Raw genomic sequence first — 21155 nt, forward strand, 5'->3', positions numbered from 1 at the left:
TCAGCAGGAGAGGACTCTTTAAAGTAGAGACTCTACATACTGATATACACCTGAACATCAGCAGGAGAGGACTCTTTAAAGTAGAGACTCTACATACTGATATACACCTGAACATCAGCAGGAGAGGACTCTTTAAAGTAGAGACTCTACATACTGATATACACCTGAACATCAGCAGGAGAGGACTCTTTAAAGTAGAGACTCTACATACTGATATACACCTGAACATCAGCAGGAGAGGACTCTTTAAAGTAGAGACACTACATACAGATATACACCTGAACATCAGCAGGAGAGGACTCTTTAAAGTAGAGACTACATACTGATACACACCTGAACATCAGCAGGAGAGGACTCTTTAAAGTAGAGACACTACATACTGATACACACCTGAACATCAGCAGGAGAGGACTCTTTAAAGTAGAGACTCTACATACTGATATACACCTGAACATCAGCAGGAGAGGACTCTTTAAAGTAGAGACTCTACATACTGATATACACCTGAACATCAGCAGGAGAGGACTCTTTAAAGTAGAGACTACATACTGATACACACCTGAACATCAGCAGGAGAGGACTCTTTAAAGTAGAGACTACATACTGATATACACCTGAACATCAGCAGGAGAGGACTCTTTAAAGTAGAGAAGCTACATACTGATATACACCTGAACATCAGCAGGAGAGGACTCTTTAAAGTAGAGACACTACATACTGAAATACACCTGAACATCAGCAGGAGAGGACTCTTTAAAGTAGAGACACTACATACTGATATACACCTGAACATCAGCAGGAGAGGACTCTTTAAAGTGGAGACACTACATACTGATATACACCTGAACATCAGCAGGAGAGGACTCTTTAAAGCAGAGACTCTACATACTGATATACACCTGAACATCAGCAGGAGAGGACTCTTTAAAGCAGAGACTACATACTGATATACACCTGAACATCAGCAGGAGAGGACTCTTTAAAGCAGAGACTCTACATACTGATATACACCTGAACATCAGCAGGAGAGGACTCTTTAAAGCAGAGACTCTACATACTGATATACACCTGAACATCAGCAGGAGAGGACTGTGTGTGTGTGTGTGTGTGTGTGTACACTGTTCGTTAATGACTATAATGTGTAAATAATAACAAGGCTTTGCTGTTGTCTCCAGGCTCAGTGGTACAAACACGTTTATTCCCTTGCTGTTTTAAAGAGTACTTCATGAACAATCAGAGGTCCATCAGTACCTGTTGGTACCTGAAGGCTGCAGCACTACGTTACCCACAATCCTCCCTGTTCAACGCACAGACATGAACACAGACAGACGAATGTTCTCCGAGGTTCTGCAGAGTTCTGCAGCTGGAGGCCACAATCAGTTTGTTTTTCAGAATAAGAGCACATTATCAGTTTGTTTTTCAGAATAAGAGCACATTATCAGTTTGTTTTTCAGAATAAGAGCACATGATCTTTAGTATCTGTTCTCAGTCCAGACCGGATCAGAACCCCCTGTCGGCTTTACATCCACTGTTTGTTCCGATCCAGTCAGCTGTAGTGTTAGCCCCGCCCCAACCGCAGGCCAACCGATCACAGCGCGGGGTCCAGCAAGGGGGCGTGGCTCAGAGACTCCCTCTTATAGGTCTTGGGAGGAAGCTGGGGGACGCTGTGTCGGGGGGGCACGGGGGGGGCCGTCTAGAGGGAGGGGAGGGAGAGGCGGAGATGGGAGGGGCATTTTTCTGGAGGCGGGACTTGGGGTGACCGGGGTGGGAGGAGGGAGTGGGGGCGAGGAGCAGATGGAGGCAGAGCCAATCGAAGGTGAGGAGGAGGAGGGGGGGAAGAAGGTCTGCAGGTCACAGCGGGGGCGTCCCTGTGGGGGGGGGAGGAGGTGTAGGGGGGAGTTCAGAGGCTCCCGGGGGGGCAGGGAGGGTGGGCTGTCTGGGGGGGAGGACGACAGCGATGAGTAACGAGTGGGGAGGAGCTTACAGGTAGGCTGACGAGGGGGCACAGCAGGGGGGCTGTCCAGGATCGACATCATCTGAGGGGGGGGGGGGGGGGTGAGACATTAATTATTTCATCATATACCCACAGGAAAATATACTGAGGCTTTTATTGTGAAAGGTATGGAAACACACTACCCATAATCCCCCGCTGCTGTATAAATATCTATATATTCACCTTGGAGGGGGAGGAGTCAGCGGGGGCTGAGTCCGGACGTCTGCGGGGGGGAACAGGGGGGGGGACAGACTCCTCCCCCCGACTGAAGCTCACTATGGAGGAGACGGAGGAGGACCCTGAGACACAGAGGGGGGTTAGTGTCTGAGCTGTGGGTGTGTGTGGGTGTCTGTCTGTGTTTGTCTGTGTGTCTGTCTGTATCTGTGTGTCTGTCTCTCTGTGTGTGTGTCTGTGCGTCTGTCTGTATCTGTGTGTCTGTCTCTCTGTGCGTGTGTCTGTGTGTCTGTCTGTGTCTGTGTGTGTGTCTGTCTCTGTGTGTGTCTGTCTGTCTGTGTCTCTCTGTGTCTGTCTGTCTGTCTGTCTGTCTGTCTGTCTGTCTGTCTGTCTGTCTGTCTGTCTGTCTGTCTGTGTGTCTGTCTGTCTGTGTGTCTGTGTGTCTGTCTGTGTCTGTCTCTCTGTGTGTGTGTGTGTGTGTGTCTGTCTCTGTGTGTGTCTGTCTGTCTGTCTGTCTGTCTGTCTGTCTGTCTGTCTGTCTGTCTGTCTGTCTGTCTGTCTGTCTGTCTGTCTGTCTGTCTGTGTGTCTGTCTGTCTGTCTGTCTGTCTGTCTGTCTGTCTGTCTGTGTGTGTGTCTGTCTGTCTGTCTGTCTGTCTGTCTGTCTGTCTGTCTGTCTGTCTGTATGTCTGTCTGTCTGTCTGTCTGTGTGTCTGTGTGTCTGTGTGTCTGTGTGTCTGTCTGTCTGTCTCACGTGAGTGGAAGGGGCTGCTTCCCTGCGGGGAGTCGAACACACTCCCTGCGTCGGTGCAGCTCGATGCGGATGCCGGGGGGGGACTGAGGGGGGTGCGGGGGGAGTTGGGGGCAGAGACAGCCCCCCCTTCCCCATCGTTGTCAGGGATACGGCTGTAGCTGATCTTGCGCGGCTCGTTCTGTAGTGGTGTCGGGTGTCGCATGGTTCCGGGGCGTGGGGGTGAGGGGCGGATCCCCGGGGACTTCAGAGGGCAGGAATACCTCTTCACCTGGTGGGGGTGCAAGTCTTAGATCAGGTTCAACTTTAATCTGCCCAGAAATAATATCCACTATATAGACAAACGTATTGGGCCACTCAGGACTAAGGGCCCCTCCAGTGAAGGGGATTCCGAATGCCTCATCTCACCGAGTCCTTCTGGAACATTCTGTGCTTCCAGCTGTGGAGACAGTTTGGGGAAGGCCCTCTTCTGTTCCAGCATGACTGTGCACACATCAAGATCCATAAAGGCCTGGCTGGATGAGTCTGGTGGGCAAGAACTGGACCGGAGAGCCAGGCCCTCTGGTCCAACATCAGGGTCTGGCCTCATAATGCTTTTCTGGATGAATGGTCCCCACACACACACTCCAACATCTTGTGGAAAGCCTTCCCAGAAGAGTGGGGGCTGTTATAGCTCACAAAGGGGGGGCAACTTCATATTAATGCCTAACCATTTGGACAAAAAAGCTCCTGTAGGTATAAGGTGTAGGTGTCCCAATACTTTTGTCTATATAGTGTATAGGGCTTTTATTGTGAAGGTCTGTTTGTCTGCAGGCTTTTATTGTGAAGTATGTCCTAACGTTGGCTAGCCCCCCTGCAGCTTTGTTAGGTGAATGATCTGAATCATGACTCAGCGTTTAGTCATTACGACATCCCTGAGATTCAATGACACACGCTAAGCTGATTGGAAGGTTGCCATGGTGATACGTACAAACCGCGGTAACGAGCGGACGTTCCGGGGTTCGATCTCCAGGGACTTGTTGAACAGGTGATCGGCGAAGTCTTTCTCCGACATGTCCTCCATGGGGTTCAGGTTCTCGAAGAACTTCTGCTCAAACACAAGAAGAACTGAATGTTAGCACATGTTCCGGCTCTGTGTTTATCAAAGAGGACAACCAGGGATGCTCGACTACAGAGCGGTTCTGACCCGGATGTCGGGCTCCCCCCTCAGGCAGTATGGCTGGTTCTGGTACTGCTGGATCTCCCCCGTGATCTCGGCCACCTTCCTCCTCTTGCTGAAGTTGATCAGGTCTTTTCCATGGCGGCGCAGGAAGTCGGGGTTCCCCTCCTCCGTCTTCAGGATGTTAGTCAGGTAGATTCCTGCAGGACAGGGGAGGGGAGGGGCGTTAACCTTTGTGCTGCAGGTGGGTGACAGACAGGTGAGGGGGCGGGTCATACCAAAGAAGGGCACGCAGGGGGGGTTGATGGAGCGCAGCTTGGCTAGGTACTTCTTGTAGTGGTCTTCGCTCAGCTCGTGGGCCTCCTCCAGGATCTTCCTCTGCCGGCTCGGGATTTGCTGAAAACACAACAGCGCTGATTACCCTTTGATATGAAGCTGAGGCAGCTCCCTGACCGGCCACTAGGGGGCACTGTCCCTGCCTTGCTCTGAAGTTTGTCCCTTGTAGGTCTATGTAGTTTCAGTTGCTTCCTTGGGCGAGATACTGAACCCTGAGCTGCTCCCGATGGCCAACGGTGTGTGAGTGAGTGTGAGTGAGTGTGTGTGTGTGTGTGTGTGTGTGTGTGTGTGTGTGTGTGTGTGTGTGTGTGTGTGTGTGTGTGTGTGTGTGTGTGTGTGTGTGTGTGTGTGTGTGTGTGTGTGTTAGCTCCCCCAGAGCAGGTGGCCTGCAGGACTGAGGGGTGAATGACCGGGAGTGTGTGGAGCTCTGAGGGTCAGAGACCTGATGATGTGGGATCAGCACCCTGTCTCTAATGTCTTCACCCTGATACAAGGAGCTGAAGAGGAGCGTCTTCACTGTCAATGATTTAGAGCTGCAGACCGGCCCCTCAGGGTCCCGGTCATCAGGAGGATCAGGTTTACCTCGAAGGTGTGATCCAGCCTGTAGACCGGGGACGAGTTCATGGCGCTGACCACCTCCAGGACTCCGTTGAAGTTGTTGAGCTCCTGGAACACCTGCAGGATCTCGATGATCCGCGAAACCACAGCAACACGTTCCTCCAGGTTCTCCGTCTCCACTATGCACCTGTGGGGATAACACGCCAAACACACATGTTCGACCAAATCCCTGAGAGAACACGCCTAACACACTCATGTTCTACCAGATCACTGAGAGAACACGCCTAACACACTCATGTTCTACCAGATCACTGAGAGAACACGCCTAACACACTCATGTTCTACCAGATCACAGAGAACACGCCAAACACACTCATGTTCTACCAGATCCCTGAGAGAACACGCCTAACACACTCATGTTCTACCAGATCACTGAGAGAACACGCCAAACACACTCATGTTCTACCAGATCACTGAGAGAACACGCCAAACACACTCATGTTCTACCAGATCCCTGAGAGAACACACCTAACACACTCATGTTCTACCAGATCACTGAGCGAACACGCCTAACACACTCATGTTCTACTCGATCACTGAGAGAACACGCCAAAGAGAACACGCCAAAGAGAACACGTCTAAGACACTCATGTTCTACAGGGTCACTGAGAGAACACGCCAAAGAGAACACGTCAAACACACATGTTCTACAGGGTCACTGCAAGAACACGCCAAAGAGAACACGCCAAACACACATGTTCTACTGGATCACTGAGAGAACACGCCAAAGAGAACACGCCAAACACACTCATGTTCTACTGGATCACTGACAGAACACGCCAAACACACTTATGTCCTACCGGATCCCTGAGAGAACACGCCTAACACACTCATGTTCTACCAGATCACTGAGAGAACACGCCAAACACACTCATGTTCTACCAGATCACTGAGAGAACACGCCTAACACACTCATGTTCTACTCGATCACTGAGAGAACACGCCAAAGAGAACACGCCAAAGAGAACACGTCTAACACACTGATGTTCTACAGGGTCACTGAGAGAACACGCCAAAGAGAACACGCCAAAGAGAACACGCCAAACACACTCATGTTCTACTGGATCACTGACAGAACACGCCAAACACACTTATGTCCTACCGGATCCCTGAGAGAACACGCCTAACACACTCATGTTCTACCAGATCACTGAGAGAACACGCCAAACACACTCATGTTCTACCAGATCCCTGAGAGAACACACCTAATACACTCATGTTCTACCAGATCACTGAGAGAACACGCCTAACACACTCATGTTCTACCAGATCACAGAGAACACGCCAAACACACTCATGTTCTACCAGATCCCTGAGAGAACACGCCTAACACACTCATGTTCTACCAGATCACTGAGAGAACACGCCAAACACACTCATGTTCTACCAGATCACTGAGAGAACACGCCAAACACACTCATGTTCTACCAGATCCCTGAGAGAACACACCTAACACACTCATGTTCTACCAGATCACTGAGCGAACACGCCTAACACACTCATGTTCTACTCGATCACTGAGAGAACACGCCAAAGAGAACACGCCAAAGAGAACACGTCTAAGACACTCATGTTCTACAGGGTCACTGAGAGAACACGCCAAAGAGAACACGTCAAACACACATGTTCTACAGGGTCACTGCAAGAACACGCCAAAGAGAACACGCCAAACACACATGTTCTACTGGATCACTGAGAGAACACGCCAAAGAGAACACGCCAAACACACTCATGTTCTACTGGATCACTGACAGAACACGCCAAACACACTTATGTCCTACCGGATCCCTGAGAGAACACGCCTAACACACTCATGTTCTACCAGATCACTGAGAGAACACGCCAAACACACTCATGTTCTACCAGATCACTGAGAGAACACGCCTAACACACTCATGTTCTACTCGATCACTGAGAGAACACGCCAAAGAGAACACGCCAAAGAGAACACGTCTAACACACTGATGTTCTACAGGGTCACTGAGAGAACACGCCAAAGAGAACACGCCAAAGAGAACACGCCAAACACACTCATGTTCTACTGGATCACTGACAGAACACGCCAAACACACTTATGTCCTACCGGATCCCTGAGAGAACACGCCTAACACACTCATGTTCTACCAGATCACTGAGAGAACACGCCAAACACACTCATGTTCTACCAGATCCCTGAGAGAACACACCTAATACACTCATGTTCTACCAGATCACTGAGAGAACACGCCTAACACACTCATGTTCTACTGGATCACTGAGAGAACACGCCAAAGAGAACACGCCAAAGAGAACACGTCTAACACACTCATGTTCTACAGGGTCACTGAGAGAACACGCCAAAGAGAACACGTCAAACACACATGTTCTACAGGGTCACTGCAAGAACACGCCAAAGAGAACACGCCAAACACACATGTTCTACTGGATCACTGAGAGAACACACCAAAGAGAACACGCCAAACACACTCATGTTCTACTGGATCACTGACAGAACACGCCAAACACACTTATGTCCTACCGGATCACTGACAGAACACGCCAAAGAGAACATGCCAAACACACTCATGTTCTACTGGATCACTGACAGAACACGCCAAACACACTTATGTCCTACCAGATCACTGAGAGAACACGCCAAAGACAACACACCAAACACACTCATGTCCTACCGGATCACTGAGAGAACACGCCAAAGAGAACACGCCAAACACACCCATGTTGTACCAGATCACTGAGAGAACACGCCAAAGAGAACACGCCAAACACACTCATGTCCTACCGGATCACTGAGAGAACACGCCTAACACACTCATGTTCTACCAGATCACTGAGAGAACACGCCAAAGAGAACACGCCAAACACACTCATGTTCTACCAGATCACTGAGACAACACGCCAAAGAGAACACGTCAAACACACATGTTCTACAGGGTCACTGCAAGAACACGCCAAAGAGAACACGCCAAACACACCCATGTTGTACCAGATCACTGAGAGAACACGCCAAAGAGAACACGCCAAACACACCCATGTTGTACCAGATCACTGAGAGAACACGCCAAAGAGAACACGCCAAACACACTCATGTCCTACCGGATCACTGAGAGAACACGCCAAACACACATGTTCTACTGGATCACTGAGAGAACACGCCAAAGAGAACACGCCAAACACACTCATGTTCTACTGGATCACTGACAGAACACGCCAAACACACTTATGTCCTACCGGATCACTGACAGAACACGCCAAACACACTTATGTCCTACCGGATCCCTGAGAGAACACGCCTAACACACTCATGTTCTACCAGATCACTGAGAGAACACGCCAAACACACTCATGTTCTACCAGATCACTGAGAGAACACGCCTAACACACTCATGTTCTACTTGATCACTGAGAGAACACGCCAAAGAGAACACGCCAAAGAGAACACGTCTAACACACTGATGTTCTACAGGGTCACTGAGAGAACACGCCAAAGAGAACACGCCAAAGAGAACACGCCAAACACACTCATGTTCTACTGGATCACTGACAGAACACGCCAAACACACTTATGTCCTACCGGATCCCTGAGAGAACACGCCTAACACACTCATGTTCTACCAGATCACTGAGAGAACACGCCAAACACACTCATGTTCTACCAGATCCCTGGGAGAACACACCTAATACACTCATGTTCTACCAGATCACTGAGAGAACACGCCTAACACACTCATGTTCTACTGGATCACTGAGAGAACACGCCAAAGAGAACACGCCAAAGAGAACACGTCTAACACACTCATGTTCTACAGGGTCACTGAGAGAACACGCCAAAGAGAACACGTCAAACACACATGTTCTACAGGGTCACTGCAAGAACACGCCAAAGAGAACACGCCAAACACACATGTTCTACTGGATCACTGAGAGAACACACCAAAGAGAACACGCCAAACACACTCATGTTCTACTGGATCACTGACAGAACACGCCAAACACACTTATGTCCTACCGGATCACTGACAGAACACGCCAAAGAGAACATGCCAAACACACTCATGTTCTACTGGATCACTGACAGAACACGCCAAACACACTTATGTCCTACCGGATCACTGAGAGAACACGCCTAACACACTCATGTTCTACCAGATCACTGAGAGAACACGCCAAAGACAACACACCAAACACACTCATGTCCTACCGGATCACTGAGAGAACACGCCTAACACACTCATGTTCTACCAGATCACTGAGAGAACACGCCAAAGAGAACACGCCAAACACACTCATGTCCTACCGGATCACTGAGAGAACACGCCAAAGACAACACACCAAACACACTCATGTCCTACCGGATCACTGAGAGAACACGCCAAAGAGAACACGCCAAACACACCCATGTTGTACCAGATCACTGAGAGAACACGCCAAAGAGAACACGCCAAACACACTCATGACCTACCGGATCACTGAGAAAACACGCCTAACACACTCATGTTCTACCAGATCACTGAGAGAACACGCCAAACACACTCATGTCCTACCGGATCACTGAGAGAACACGCCAAACACACTCATGTCCTACCGGATCACTGAGAGAACACGCCTAACACACTCATGTTCTACCAGATCACTGAGAGAACACGCCAAAGAGAACACGCCAAACACACTCACGTTCTACCGGATAAGTGAGAGAGCACGCCAAAGAGAACATGCCTAACACACTCATGTTCTACAAGATCAGTGAGAGAGCACGCCAAAGAGAACACGCCTAACACACTCATGTTGTACCAGATCACTGAAAGAACACGCCAAAGAGAACATGCCAAACACACTCATGTCCTACCGGATCACTGAGAGAACACGCCTAACACACATGTTCTACCAGATCACTGAGAGAACACGCGAAACACACTCATGTCCTACCGGATCACTGAGAGAACATGCCTAACACACTCATGTTCTACCAGATCACTGAGAGAACATGCTAAACAGAACACGACAAACACACTCATGTTCTACCGGATCAGTGAGAGAACACGCCAAAGAGAACACGCCTAACACACTCATGTTCTACCGGATCAGTGAGAGAGCACGCCAAAGAGAACACGTCTAACACACTCATGTTCTACAGGGTCACTGCGAGAACACGCCAAAGAGAACACGCCAAACACACCCATGTTGTACCAGATCTCACCTGTTACAGATCATACGTGTTACAGGTCTCACAATATACTGTACATGTGTCACGTTAGAAATGTCTCACGTGTTACAGATCATACGTGTCACAGAGAGTGTGTCGTACTTCTCCAGCCACAGGGTGAGGTTGGTGGTGTGTCGGATCATCCTCAGCAGGTTGGGGGAGTGAAGCTCTTTGTCCTCTTTAGTCCAAACACTGCCAACCAGTTCGGAGGGCTGCACCGCCCTGAAACAGGGGAGAGAGGGGAGAGGTGAGACAGGGTAGAGAGGTGAGAGAGGGGAGACAGGGGAGAGAGGGGAGAGCGGTGAGAGAGGTGAGACAGGGTAGAGAGGTGAGACAGGGGAGAGAGGTGAGAGAGGGGAGAGAGGGTAGAGAGATGAGAGAGGTGAGACAGGGGAGAGAGGTGAGAGAGGGGAGAGGTGAGAGAGGTGAGAGAGGTGAGACAGGGTAATGGGGAGAGAGGTGAGACAGGGTAGAGAGTTGAGAGAGGGGAGACAGGTGAGACAGGGTAGAGGGGGAGAGAGGTGAGACAGGGTAGAGAGGGGAGAGAGGTGAGAGAGGTGAGACAGGGTAGAGGGGGAGAGAGGTGAGACAGGGGAGAGAGGTGAGAGAGGTGAGACAGGGTAGAGAGGTGAGACAGGGGAGAGAGGTGAGAGAGGGGAGAGAGGGTAGAGAGATGAGAGAGGTGAGACAGAGGAGAGAGGTGAGAGAGGGGAGAGAGGGTAGAGAGATGAGAGAGGTGAGACAGGGGAGAGAGGTGAGAGAGGGGAGAAGTGAGACAGGGTAGAGGGGGAGAGAGGTGAGAGAGGTGAGACAGGGTAGAGGGGGAGAGAGGTGAGACAGGGGAGAGAGGTGAGAGAGGTGAGACAGGGTAGAGAGGTGAGACAGGGGAGAGAGGTGAGAGAGGGGAGAGAGGGGAGAGAGATGAGAGAGGTGAGACAGGGGAGAGAGGTGAGACAGGGGAGAGAGGGGAGAGAGGTGAGAGATGGTAGAGGGGGAGAGAGGTGAGACAGGGTAGAAAGGAGAGAGAGGTGAGACAGGGGAGAGAGGTGAGAGAGGTGAGAGAGGGGAGAGAGGGTAGAGAGGGGAGAGGTGAGAGGTGAGAGAGGGTAGAGGGGAAGAGAGGGTGGAGAGGAGAGAGAGGTGAGAGGGTAGAGAGGTGAGACAGGGGAGAGGTGAGAGAGGTGAGACAGGGTAGAGGGGGAGAGAGGTGAGACAGGGTAGAGAGGTGAGAGAGGTGAGACAGGGTAGAGGGGGAGAGAGGTGAGACAGGCTAGAGAGGTGAGAGAGGTGAGACAGGGGAGAGAGGTGAGACAGGGGAGAGAGAGGAGAGAGGTGAGAGAGGGGAGAGAGGGGAGAGAGGTGAGACAGGGGAGAGAGGGGAGAGAGGTGAGAGAGGTGAGACAGGGTAGAGGGGGAGAGAGGTGAGACAGGGTAGAGAGGTGAGAGAGGTGAGAGGGGAGAGAGGTGAGACAGGGTAGAAAGGAGAGAGAGGTGAGACAGGGGAGAGAGGTGAGAGAGGGGAGAGAGGGTAGAGAGGGGAGAGGTGAGAGAGGGTAGAGGGGGAGAGAGGTGAGAGGGTAGAGAGGTGAGAGGGGAGAAAGGTGAGACAGGGTGGAGAGGAGAGAGAGGTGAGAGGGTAGAGAGGTGAGACAGGGGAGAGGTGAGAGAGGTGAGAGAGGTGAGACAGGGTAGAGGGGGAGAGAGGTGAGACAGGGTAGAGAGGTGAGAGAGGTGAGACAGGGTAGAGGGGGAGAGAGGTGAGACAGGGTAGAGAGGTGAGAGAGGTGAGACAGGGGAGAGAGGTGAGAGGGTAGAGAGGTGAGAGAGGTGAGACAGGGGAGAGAGGGGAGAGAGGTGAGACAGGGTAGAGGGGGAGAGAGGTGAGACAGGGTAGAGAGGGGAGAGAGGTGAGACAGGGGAGACATGAATATATTTAAACATAAAGTGTGTGTGAGTGTTACCTGTACAGGTCGGACTCGAGCAAGGTGAGCTGCCGGGCAATCTCGATGGGGTGCAGTGTCATCAGGTCGAATTGCTCACTGTTTCCTGGTTTGCAGGTGTGCCACTCAATAGGGGGCGGGGAGTTCTGGAAGGTGATGCTGTGACTCGGGACGCTCACCTGGACCTGCTTCTTCCTCTGGATGATCTTAGTGATCGACTCCACCCACTTCCTCATTGCCTTACCTGCAACACACCGAGTGAGAGGAGGGACAAGTAAGAAATGATTGACAGGTGACTGACAGGTGAGAGTGGGCTTACAGGAGATTGTCAGGTGATTAACAGGGGATGGATAGGTGAGTGACAGGTGAGAGGGTGGACCGGTGCTGAACAGGTGCTAGCAGGTGAGAGCAGGCATACAGGTGATTAACAGGGGATGGACAGGTGTGGACAGGGGATGGACAGGTGACATACAGGTAATTAACAGGGGGTGGACAGGTGTGGACAGGTGATGGACAGGTGACAGGTGAGATGATCGACAGGTGTTGACAGGTACCTCTGACGGAGGCGATGAACTCCTCGAGGCGGCGCAGCAGGTGAGCGTCTCTCTCAAAGTCGTAAAAGTGATGTTCCACCCAGTGACGACACACATTCAAAACCCTGCAGGACCAATCAGCATCCAGAGAGGAGTCACTTGATGACGTCATTACATCACATCATTACACAACATTTTAGGTGACGTGACCAGAACAGGAAGTACCTGAGCTGCACGGGCTGGACGAACTCTTTCCGGAAACGTTTGAGCTCAGCGCTGAGCGGAGGCTCCGCCCCCTCCAGGTGATCCTCGCTGGGCCTCGGCTCCGGGATCTCAAACCTGCAGAGTCAGAGATCAGATGTCACAGAGCTGTCAGACAGACCACAGGTGAGTAAACAGGTAGTGAATCACCTCTCCATGAGCAGGTCCAGCAGCTCCTGAGGTTTACAAAACGATCGGTAAGTCGTCAGGAACGTCCGCACGAAGTTGGGATCTGAAGCAGGAGGCGGAGGGTTAGCACATCACAGTGTGAATATATAACAATGATGAGGAGACACAAGGACGATGTCTCCCGACACCCCGCTGTCCTCATAACCTCAATATCAGACACCCCGCTGTCCTCATAACCTCAATATCAGACACCCCGCTGTCCTCATAACCCCAATATCAGACACCCCGCTGTCCTCATAACCCCAATATCAGACACCCCGCTGTCCTCATAACCCCAATATCAGACACCCCGCTGTCCTCATAACCCCAATATCAGACACCCCGCTGTCCTCATAACCCCAATATCAGACACCCCGCTGTCCTCATAACCCCAATATCAGACACCCCGCTGTCCTCATAACCCCAACATCAGACACCCCGCTGTCCTCATAACCCCAATATCAGACACCCCGCTGTCCTCATAACCCCAATATCAGACACCCCGCTGTCCTCATAACCCCAATATCAGACACCCCGCTGTCCTCATAACCCCAATATCAGACACCCCGCTGTCCTCATAACCCCAATATCAGACACCCCGCTGTCCTCATAACCCCAATATCAGACACCCCGCTGTCCTCATAACCCCAATATCAGACACCCCGCTGTCCTCATAACCCTAACATCAGACACCCCGCTGTCCTCATAACCCTAACATCAGACACCCCGCTGTCCTCATAACCCTAACATCAGACACCCTGCCCGCTCTACCAGCAGCCCTGCTCCCAGAGCTCAGAGCTACTGATCACATACGTACCGGCATACATGTGGAAGGTCAGCCTCTCAATGAGCTTCAGTACCGTCCCGGCCTTCACGACGGGGATGCCAGACTTGGACTGCACGTTCTCCTCGAACACAACGTTCTCCTCAGAGTCAGGCTGGGCGAAGCGGTACAGCTCGGGGCCTGGCAGCCGCACCGCCTCCTCCTTGTCCTCCTGCAGCAGCGCTGAGTCCAGCATGCGCTCGAGAGTGCTGCGGTACTGCAGCGAGATCAGTGCCGCCATCCAGCCGTTCTTCTCTTCCGCAGACTTGGCGGAGAACACCACGCTGTTGCCGTCCTTCAGGATGATCTCGAACGCGTGCCGGTACTCGCCCTCCTTGTCATCCTTGTCGTTAATCTGGACTTTGCGCATGAAGAACTTCTCCTTCAGCCGGTACTCGGCAGGGGATCCGGCCCCAGGCAGCCGTGGTGGCCCGTGGTTCGACTTGCAGCAGATCATCAGGCCGTCGAACAGGAAGATGTGGCGCTCGTGTTTGGCGCCAACGCGGGTCAGCGTTCCCTCCATAATGAACTCGTTGCAGCACTGACCGATGTCTTTCCCCTCCCAACCGTCGATGTTCTTCTGGATCTCGTTCATCTTCTTGATGGCCAGATGCTTCCCCTTCATCTGATGGCTGTAGAACCGGCACGCAGACTCACTGCCCCAAGAAGAAGAAGAGTGAAACAGGAGGACATTACAGAGAGGAGGCAGCTTATGTTACAGAGAGGAGGAGGCTAACGTTACAGAGAGGAGGCAGCTAACGTTACAGAGAGGAGGAGGCTAACGTTACAGAGAGGAGGCAGCTTATGTTACAGAGAGGAGGAGGCTAACGTTACAGAGAGGAGGCAGCTAACGTTACAGAGAGGAGGCAGCTTATGTTACAGAGAGGAGGCAGCTTATGTTACAGAGAGGAGGAGGAGGCTAACGTTACAGAGGGGAGGCAGCTTATGTTACAGAGAGGAGGCAGCTTATGTTACAGAGAGGAGGAGGCTAACGTTACAGAGAGGAGGCAGCTTATGTTACAGAGAGGAGGAGGCTAACGTTACAGAGAGGAGGCAGCTTATGTTACAGAGAGGAGGAGGCTAACGTTACAGAGAGGAGGCAGCTAACGTTACAGAGAGGAGGAGGCTAACGTTACAGAGAGGAGGCAGCTTATGTTACAGAGAGGAGGAGGCTAACGTTACAGAGAGGAGGCAGCTAACGTTACAGAGAGGAGGTGGCTAACGTTACAGAGAGGAGGCAGCTTATGTTACAGAGAGGAGGCAGCTTATGTTACAGAGAGGAGGAGGAGGCTAACGTTACAGAGGGGAGGCAGCTTATGTTACAGAGAGGAGGCAGCTTATGTTACAGAGAGGAGGAGGCTAACGTTACAGAGAGGAGGCAGCTTATGTTACAGAGAGGAGGAGGCTAACGTTACAGAGAGGAGGCAGCTTATGTTACAGAGAGGAGGAGGCTAACGTTACAGAGAGGAGGCAGCTTATGTTACAGAGAGGAGGAGGCTAACGTTACAGAGAGGAGGCAGCTAACGTTACAGAGAGGAGGCAGCTTATGTTACAGAGAGGAGGCAGCTTATGTTACAGAGAGGAGGCAGCTTATGTTACAGAGAGGAGGAGGAGGCTAACGTTACAGAGAGGAGGCAGCTTATGTTACAGAGAGGAAGCAGTTTATGTTACAGAGAGGAGGCAGCTAACGTTACAGAGAGGAGGAGGCTAACGTTACAGAGAGGAGGAGGCTAACGTTACAGAGAGGAGGCAGCTTATGTTACAGAGAGGAAGCAGTTTATGTTACAGAGAGGAGGAGGCTAACGTTACAGAGAGGAGGAGGCTAACGTTACAGAGAGGAGGCAGCTTATGTTACAGAGAGGAAGCAGTTTATGTTACAGAGAGGAGGAGGCTAACGTTACAGAGAGGAGGAGGCTAACGTTACAGAGAGGAGGAGGCTAACGTTACAGAGAGGAGGAGGCTAACGTTACAGAGAGGAGGCAGCTTATGTTACAGAGAGGAGCAGGCTAACGTTACAGAGAGGAGGAGGCTAACGTTACAGAGAGGAGGAGGCTAACGTTACAGAGAGGAGGAGGCTAACGTTACAGAGAGGAGGCAGCTTATGTTACAGAGAGGAAGCAGCTAACGTTACAGAGAGGAGGAGGCTAACGTTACAGAGAGGAGGAGGCTAACGTTACAGAGAGGAGGCAGCTTATGTTACAGAGAGGAGCAGGCTAACGTTACAGAGAGGAGGAGGCTAACGTTACAGAGAGGAGGAGGCTAACGTTACAGAGAGGAGGAGGCTAACGTTACAGAGAGGAGGCAGCTTGTGTTACAGAGAGGAGGCAGCTTTTGTTACAGAGAGGAGGAGGCTAACGTTACAGAGAGGAGGCAGCTTATGTTACAGAGAGGAGGAGGCTAACGTTACAGAGAGGAGGCAGCTTATGCTACAGAGAGGAGGAGGCTAACGTTACAGAGAGGAGGAAGCTTGTGTTACAGAGAGGAGGAGGCAGCTTATGTTACAGAGAAGAGGCAGCTTATGTTACAGAGAGGAGGCAGCTTATGTTACAGAGAGGAGGAGGCTAACGTTACAGAGAGGAGGAGGCTAACGTTACAGAGAGGAGGAGGCTAACGTTACAGAGAGGAGGAGGCTAACGTTACAGAGAGGAGGAGGCTAACGTTACAGAGAGGAGGAGGCTAACGTTACAGAGAGGAGGCAGCTTATGTTACAGAGAGGAGCAGGCTAACGTTACAGAGAGGAGGAGGCTAACGTTACAGAGAGGAGGAGGCTAACGTTACAGAGAGGAGGAGGCTAACGTTACAGAGAGAAGGAAGCTAACGTTACAGAGAGGAGGAGGCTAACGTTACAGAGAGGAGGAGGCTAACGTTACAGAGAGGAGGAAGCTAACGTTACAGAGAGGAGGAGGCTAACGTTACAGAGAGGAGGAGGGTAACGTTACAGAGAGGATGAAGCTAATGTTACAGAGAGGAGGAGGCTAACGTTACAGAGAGGATGAAGCTAACGTTACAGAGAGGAGGAGGGTAACGTTACAGAGAGGATGAAGCTAATGTTACAGAGAGGAGGAGGCTAACGTTACAGAGAGGATGAAGCTAACGTTACAGAGAGGAGGAGGCTAACGTTACAGAGAGGAGGAAGCTAACGTTACAGAGAGGAGGAGGCTAACGTTACAGAGAGGAGGAGGCTAACGTTACAGAGAGGAGGAAGCTAACGTTACAGAGAGGAGGAGGCTAACGTTACAGAGAGGAGGAGGCTAACGTTACAGAGAGGATGAAGCTAACGTTACAGAGAGGAGGAGGGTAACGTTACAGAGAGGATGAAGCTAATGTTACAGAGAGGAGGCAGCTAACGTTACAGAGAGGAGGAGGCTAACGTTACAGAGAGGATGAAGCTAACGTTACAGAGAGGAGGAGGGTAACGTTACAGAGAGGATGAAGCTAATGTTACAGAGAGGATGAAGCTAACGTTACAGAGAGGATGAAGCTAATGTTACAGAGAGGATGAAGCTAATGTTACAGAGAGGAGGAGGCTAACGTTACAGAGAGGAGGCAGCTAACGTTACAGAGAGGAGGAGGCTAACGTTACAGAGAGGATGAAGCTAACGTTACAGAGAGGAGGAGGGTAACGTTACAGAGAGGATGAAGCTAACGTTACAGAGAGGAGGAGGCTAACGTTACAGAGAGGAGGAGGCTAACGTTACAGAGAGGAGGCAGCTAACGTTACAGAGAGGAGGAGGCTAACGTTACAGAGAGGATGAAGCTAACGTTACAGAGAGGAGGAGGGTAACGTTACAGAGAGGATGAAGCTAACGTTACAGAGAGGAGGAGGCTAACGTTACAGAGAGGAGGAGGCTAACGTTACAGAGAGGAGGCAGCTAACGTCACTGAGAGGAGGAGGCTAACGTTACACAGAGGAGGCAGCTTATGTTACAGAGGATGAAGCTAACGTTACAGAGAGGAGGAGGCTAACGTTACAGAGAGGAGGAGGCTAACGTTACAGAGAGGAGGCAGCTAACGTCACAGAGAGGAGGAGGCTAACGTTACAGAGAGGAGGAGGCTAACGTTACAGAGAGGAGGCAGCTAACGTCACAGAGAGGAGGAGGCTAACGTTACAGAGAGGAGGAGGCTAACGTTACAGAGAGGAGGAGGCTAACGTTACAGAGAGGAGGAGGCTAACGTTACAGAGAGGGTGAAGCTAACGTTACAGAGAGGAGGAGGCTAACGTTACAGAGAGGAGGAGGCTAACGTTACAGAGAGGAGGAGGCTAACGTTACAGAGAGGAGGAGGGTAACGTTACAGAGAGGAGGAGGCTAACGTTACAGAGAGGAGGAGGCTAACGTTACAGAGAGGAGGAGGCTAACGTTACAGAGAGGAGGAGGCTAACGTTACAGAGAGGAGGAGGCTAACGTTACAGAGCATACCGTCAGGTTTTCAGACTTTGTTCCGGTATAAGCTACTTTCTTCACCCCGATACAGAGCGTGGCGGTAGTGCAGTAGTGCTGAGCTAAATGTTCAGCTTCTCCTAAACTTACCAACAGTTAGCATTACATAACGCCTCATTAGTATATTTAGACATGTCAGAAAACTTCCCATACTAAAAATACTTGGTTAATGTCAGAAATGAAGTTGGGGGGTGTCAAGGTGGTGTCTGTTTCAAATAAAGCTTCAGCAAGTTCTGATTTGGTCTTCAGGGTGAAGCTTTTATTGTGAAGGATATTTACTGTGGTTATTGAAGTGAGTTGAAGTAGTTTCTATGCTTTTATTTTGAAGGCACGTTTTGGCACCTGGTGTAATGTATATATTGGGAGACAGGTGGTGGGTGTTCAAGACACAAGCAGAGCCACAGGGTGAAGCAGGGTTCCACCAGGAGAGCCAGAGAAAGCTTCAGCTGAGGAACCCTGGTCACTGAGCTTCTGTTCGGTGGAAAACGGAACCAAACGACGGTTTCTGGATCACATTTGCTCTCTGGTGCCTCAGCGGCAGTTTATCTTTAAGTTCATTTTCTGTTTTAGTTTTCTATGATTTTGGGCCATATGCCTGTACATTTAAAGTCGACGTGTCTAAAAGGGATTATTATATATTTCTGAATTCAATTATGAGTAATATTATCATCAGAGAGTAGTGCTGCTCTCAGCCGGCTCAGACCGCTCTGTTTCTGCAGCTAATCAGGTTACAGCTTAAACCCCTCAACTATTTCATACAGTTTCACAACACACACCACCTACGTCCTCATATCCACCTGCCAATCATCCAAACATCTCTTCTTCTTCTTCTTCTTCTTCTTCTTCTTCTTCTTCTTCTTCTTCTTCTTCTTCAACTTTATTCAACTATCAGAACTTTTCCTCTGAGTTCTATTCTTTCTAACGTACAGAGAACAATAAGCAGCAGAGCACCGCCCTGTTGTACTGACGCAACTTCCTACACACACACACTCACACAAAGTGTGTGTGTGTGTGTCCAGGGAAAGAGGATGGGAGGAGTCCAGCAGCTTGTTGTGTTCCTGGCTGCTGGACATGTTTAATCACCTTTTAAACCATCACTGATTAACAACACAAAACACTACATCTTGAATAATAACATGTATACACACATCCTGTTCTTTCTGTTCATACCTCAGCCTCCTCTTGTTCAGGCTCCTGCTGCAGATCCTCTCCATGCTGCTCTGCAGGTTCAGCAGTGCAGTGATGGCCTGCTTCAGACACTCCTTATCTTCCTCCTCCTCACTCTTCTCCTCCAGGAGCTACACACACACACACACACACACACACACACACACACACACACACACACACACACACACACACACACACACACACACACACACACACACACACACACACACACACACACACACACACACACACACACACACACACACACACAGTTTCTGCATCCTCTCTAATATCCAGCAGAGGGCAACTTCTCAGATTGTATAGAAGTCTATGAGGAAATGTTCCTGCTCCTCTCCTGATGTATCACCTCAGATTGTATAGAAGTCTATGAGGAAATGTTCCTGCTCCTCTCCTGATTTATTACCTCAGATTGTATAGAAGTCTATGAGGAAATGTTCCTGCTCCTCTCCTGATGTATCACCTCAGATTGTATAGAAGTCTATGAGGAAATGTTCCTGCTCCTCTCCTGATTTATTACCTCAGATTGTATAGAAGTCTATGAGGAAATGTTCCTGCTCCTCTCCTGATTTATTACCTCAGATTGTATAGAAGTCTATGAGGAAATGTTCCTGCTCCTCACCTGATGTATCACCTCAGATTGTATAGAAGTCTATGAGGAAATGTTCCTGCTCCTCTCCTGATGTATCACCTCAGATTGTATAGAAGTCTATGAGGAAATGTTCCTGCTCCTCACCTGATGTATTACCTCAGATTGTATAGAAGTCTATGAGGAAATGTTCCTGCTCCTCTCCTGATTTATCACCTCAGATTGTATAGAAGTCTATGAGGAAATGTTCCTGCTCCTCTCCTGATTTATCACCTCAGATTGTATAGAAGTCTATGAGGAAATGTTCCTGCTCCTCTCTGGATTTAGTACCTCAGATTGTATAGAAGTCTATGAAGAAATGTAGTATGGAATAAGTTCTAGGCGTTAGAGGTTCAGGTACTGGACTCACCTTGAGGATCTCAAACAGGTGCAGACAGTGGTAGACAGGAGTGAGCAGCATTCTGGGCAGGACATACTGAACGGCTTCTTTAAACCCTTCACAGATCGTCTGCAGACAGAGACAGTGTGAGTAAATCATCTTCATCGCTGCACAGTCACACTGGGCTGCAGTTGTGTGATGTGACAGGGGGCGGGGCTTACCTGCAGGTGGATGGCAGCTCCTGGTTTTGAGACCTGACTCAGGAAGTGTTCGTGGAAGCCGGAGCGCAGGATGTCCTGAGCGTAAGACTCGTAGGGATCGAAGGCCAGCTCCTGGTGCAGAGGGAGGGGATCTGAGGTTCTGAATATCTTGTATATAACAAGTATTGTAGTGTGTGTGTGTGTGTGTGTGTACCTCTGCCAGGTCCTCGAAGCAGCTCCCCACCAGGGGGTGAGGGCTGTCCTCGTCCGTCATTTCCATCGAGTCCTCGATGAGACCCAGCAGCTTCACCGTGACCTCGTGTACGTCCAGGATCCTGGAGAAGATGCTGTCCACGTCCTGCACACGCCCACACACAAAGAAACACACACACACACACACGCCCAC

General features: G+C 50.4%; 1 protein-coding gene across 1 annotated transcript in view; it reads right to left on the reverse strand.

Annotated features, from left to right (window-relative positions):
• Nucleotides 1–1158: 1158 nt before the first annotated feature.
• LOC134862968 (son of sevenless homolog 1-like) overlaps nt 1159–21155 on the reverse strand; it is a 29583-nt gene continuing 9586 nt past the window's right edge. Inside the window, 18 exon segments of the mRNA XM_063881142.1 lie at nt 1159–1687; nt 1689–2036; nt 2177–2292; nt 2920–3187; nt 3887–4003; nt 4103–4275; nt 4354–4471; nt 4994–5156; nt 10332–10451; nt 12191–12413; nt 12724–12827; nt 12928–13041; nt 13114–13195; nt 13949–14610; nt 19564–19691; nt 20580–20678; nt 20771–20881; nt 20964–21107. Coding sequence (XP_063737212.1) covers nt 1589–1687; nt 1689–2036; nt 2177–2292; nt 2920–3187; nt 3887–4003; nt 4103–4275; nt 4354–4471; nt 4994–5156; nt 10332–10451; nt 12191–12413; nt 12724–12827; nt 12928–13041; nt 13114–13195; nt 13949–14610; nt 19564–19691; nt 20580–20678; nt 20771–20881; nt 20964–21107 — 3189 coding nt within the window. The 3' untranslated portion in view covers nt 1159–1588.

The sequence above is a fragment of the Eleginops maclovinus genome, chromosome 4 (assembly GCF_036324505.1).
Source record: "Eleginops maclovinus isolate JMC-PN-2008 ecotype Puerto Natales chromosome 4, JC_Emac_rtc_rv5, whole genome shotgun sequence".
Taxonomy (NCBI): domain Eukaryota; kingdom Metazoa; phylum Chordata; class Actinopteri; order Perciformes; family Eleginopidae; genus Eleginops; species Eleginops maclovinus.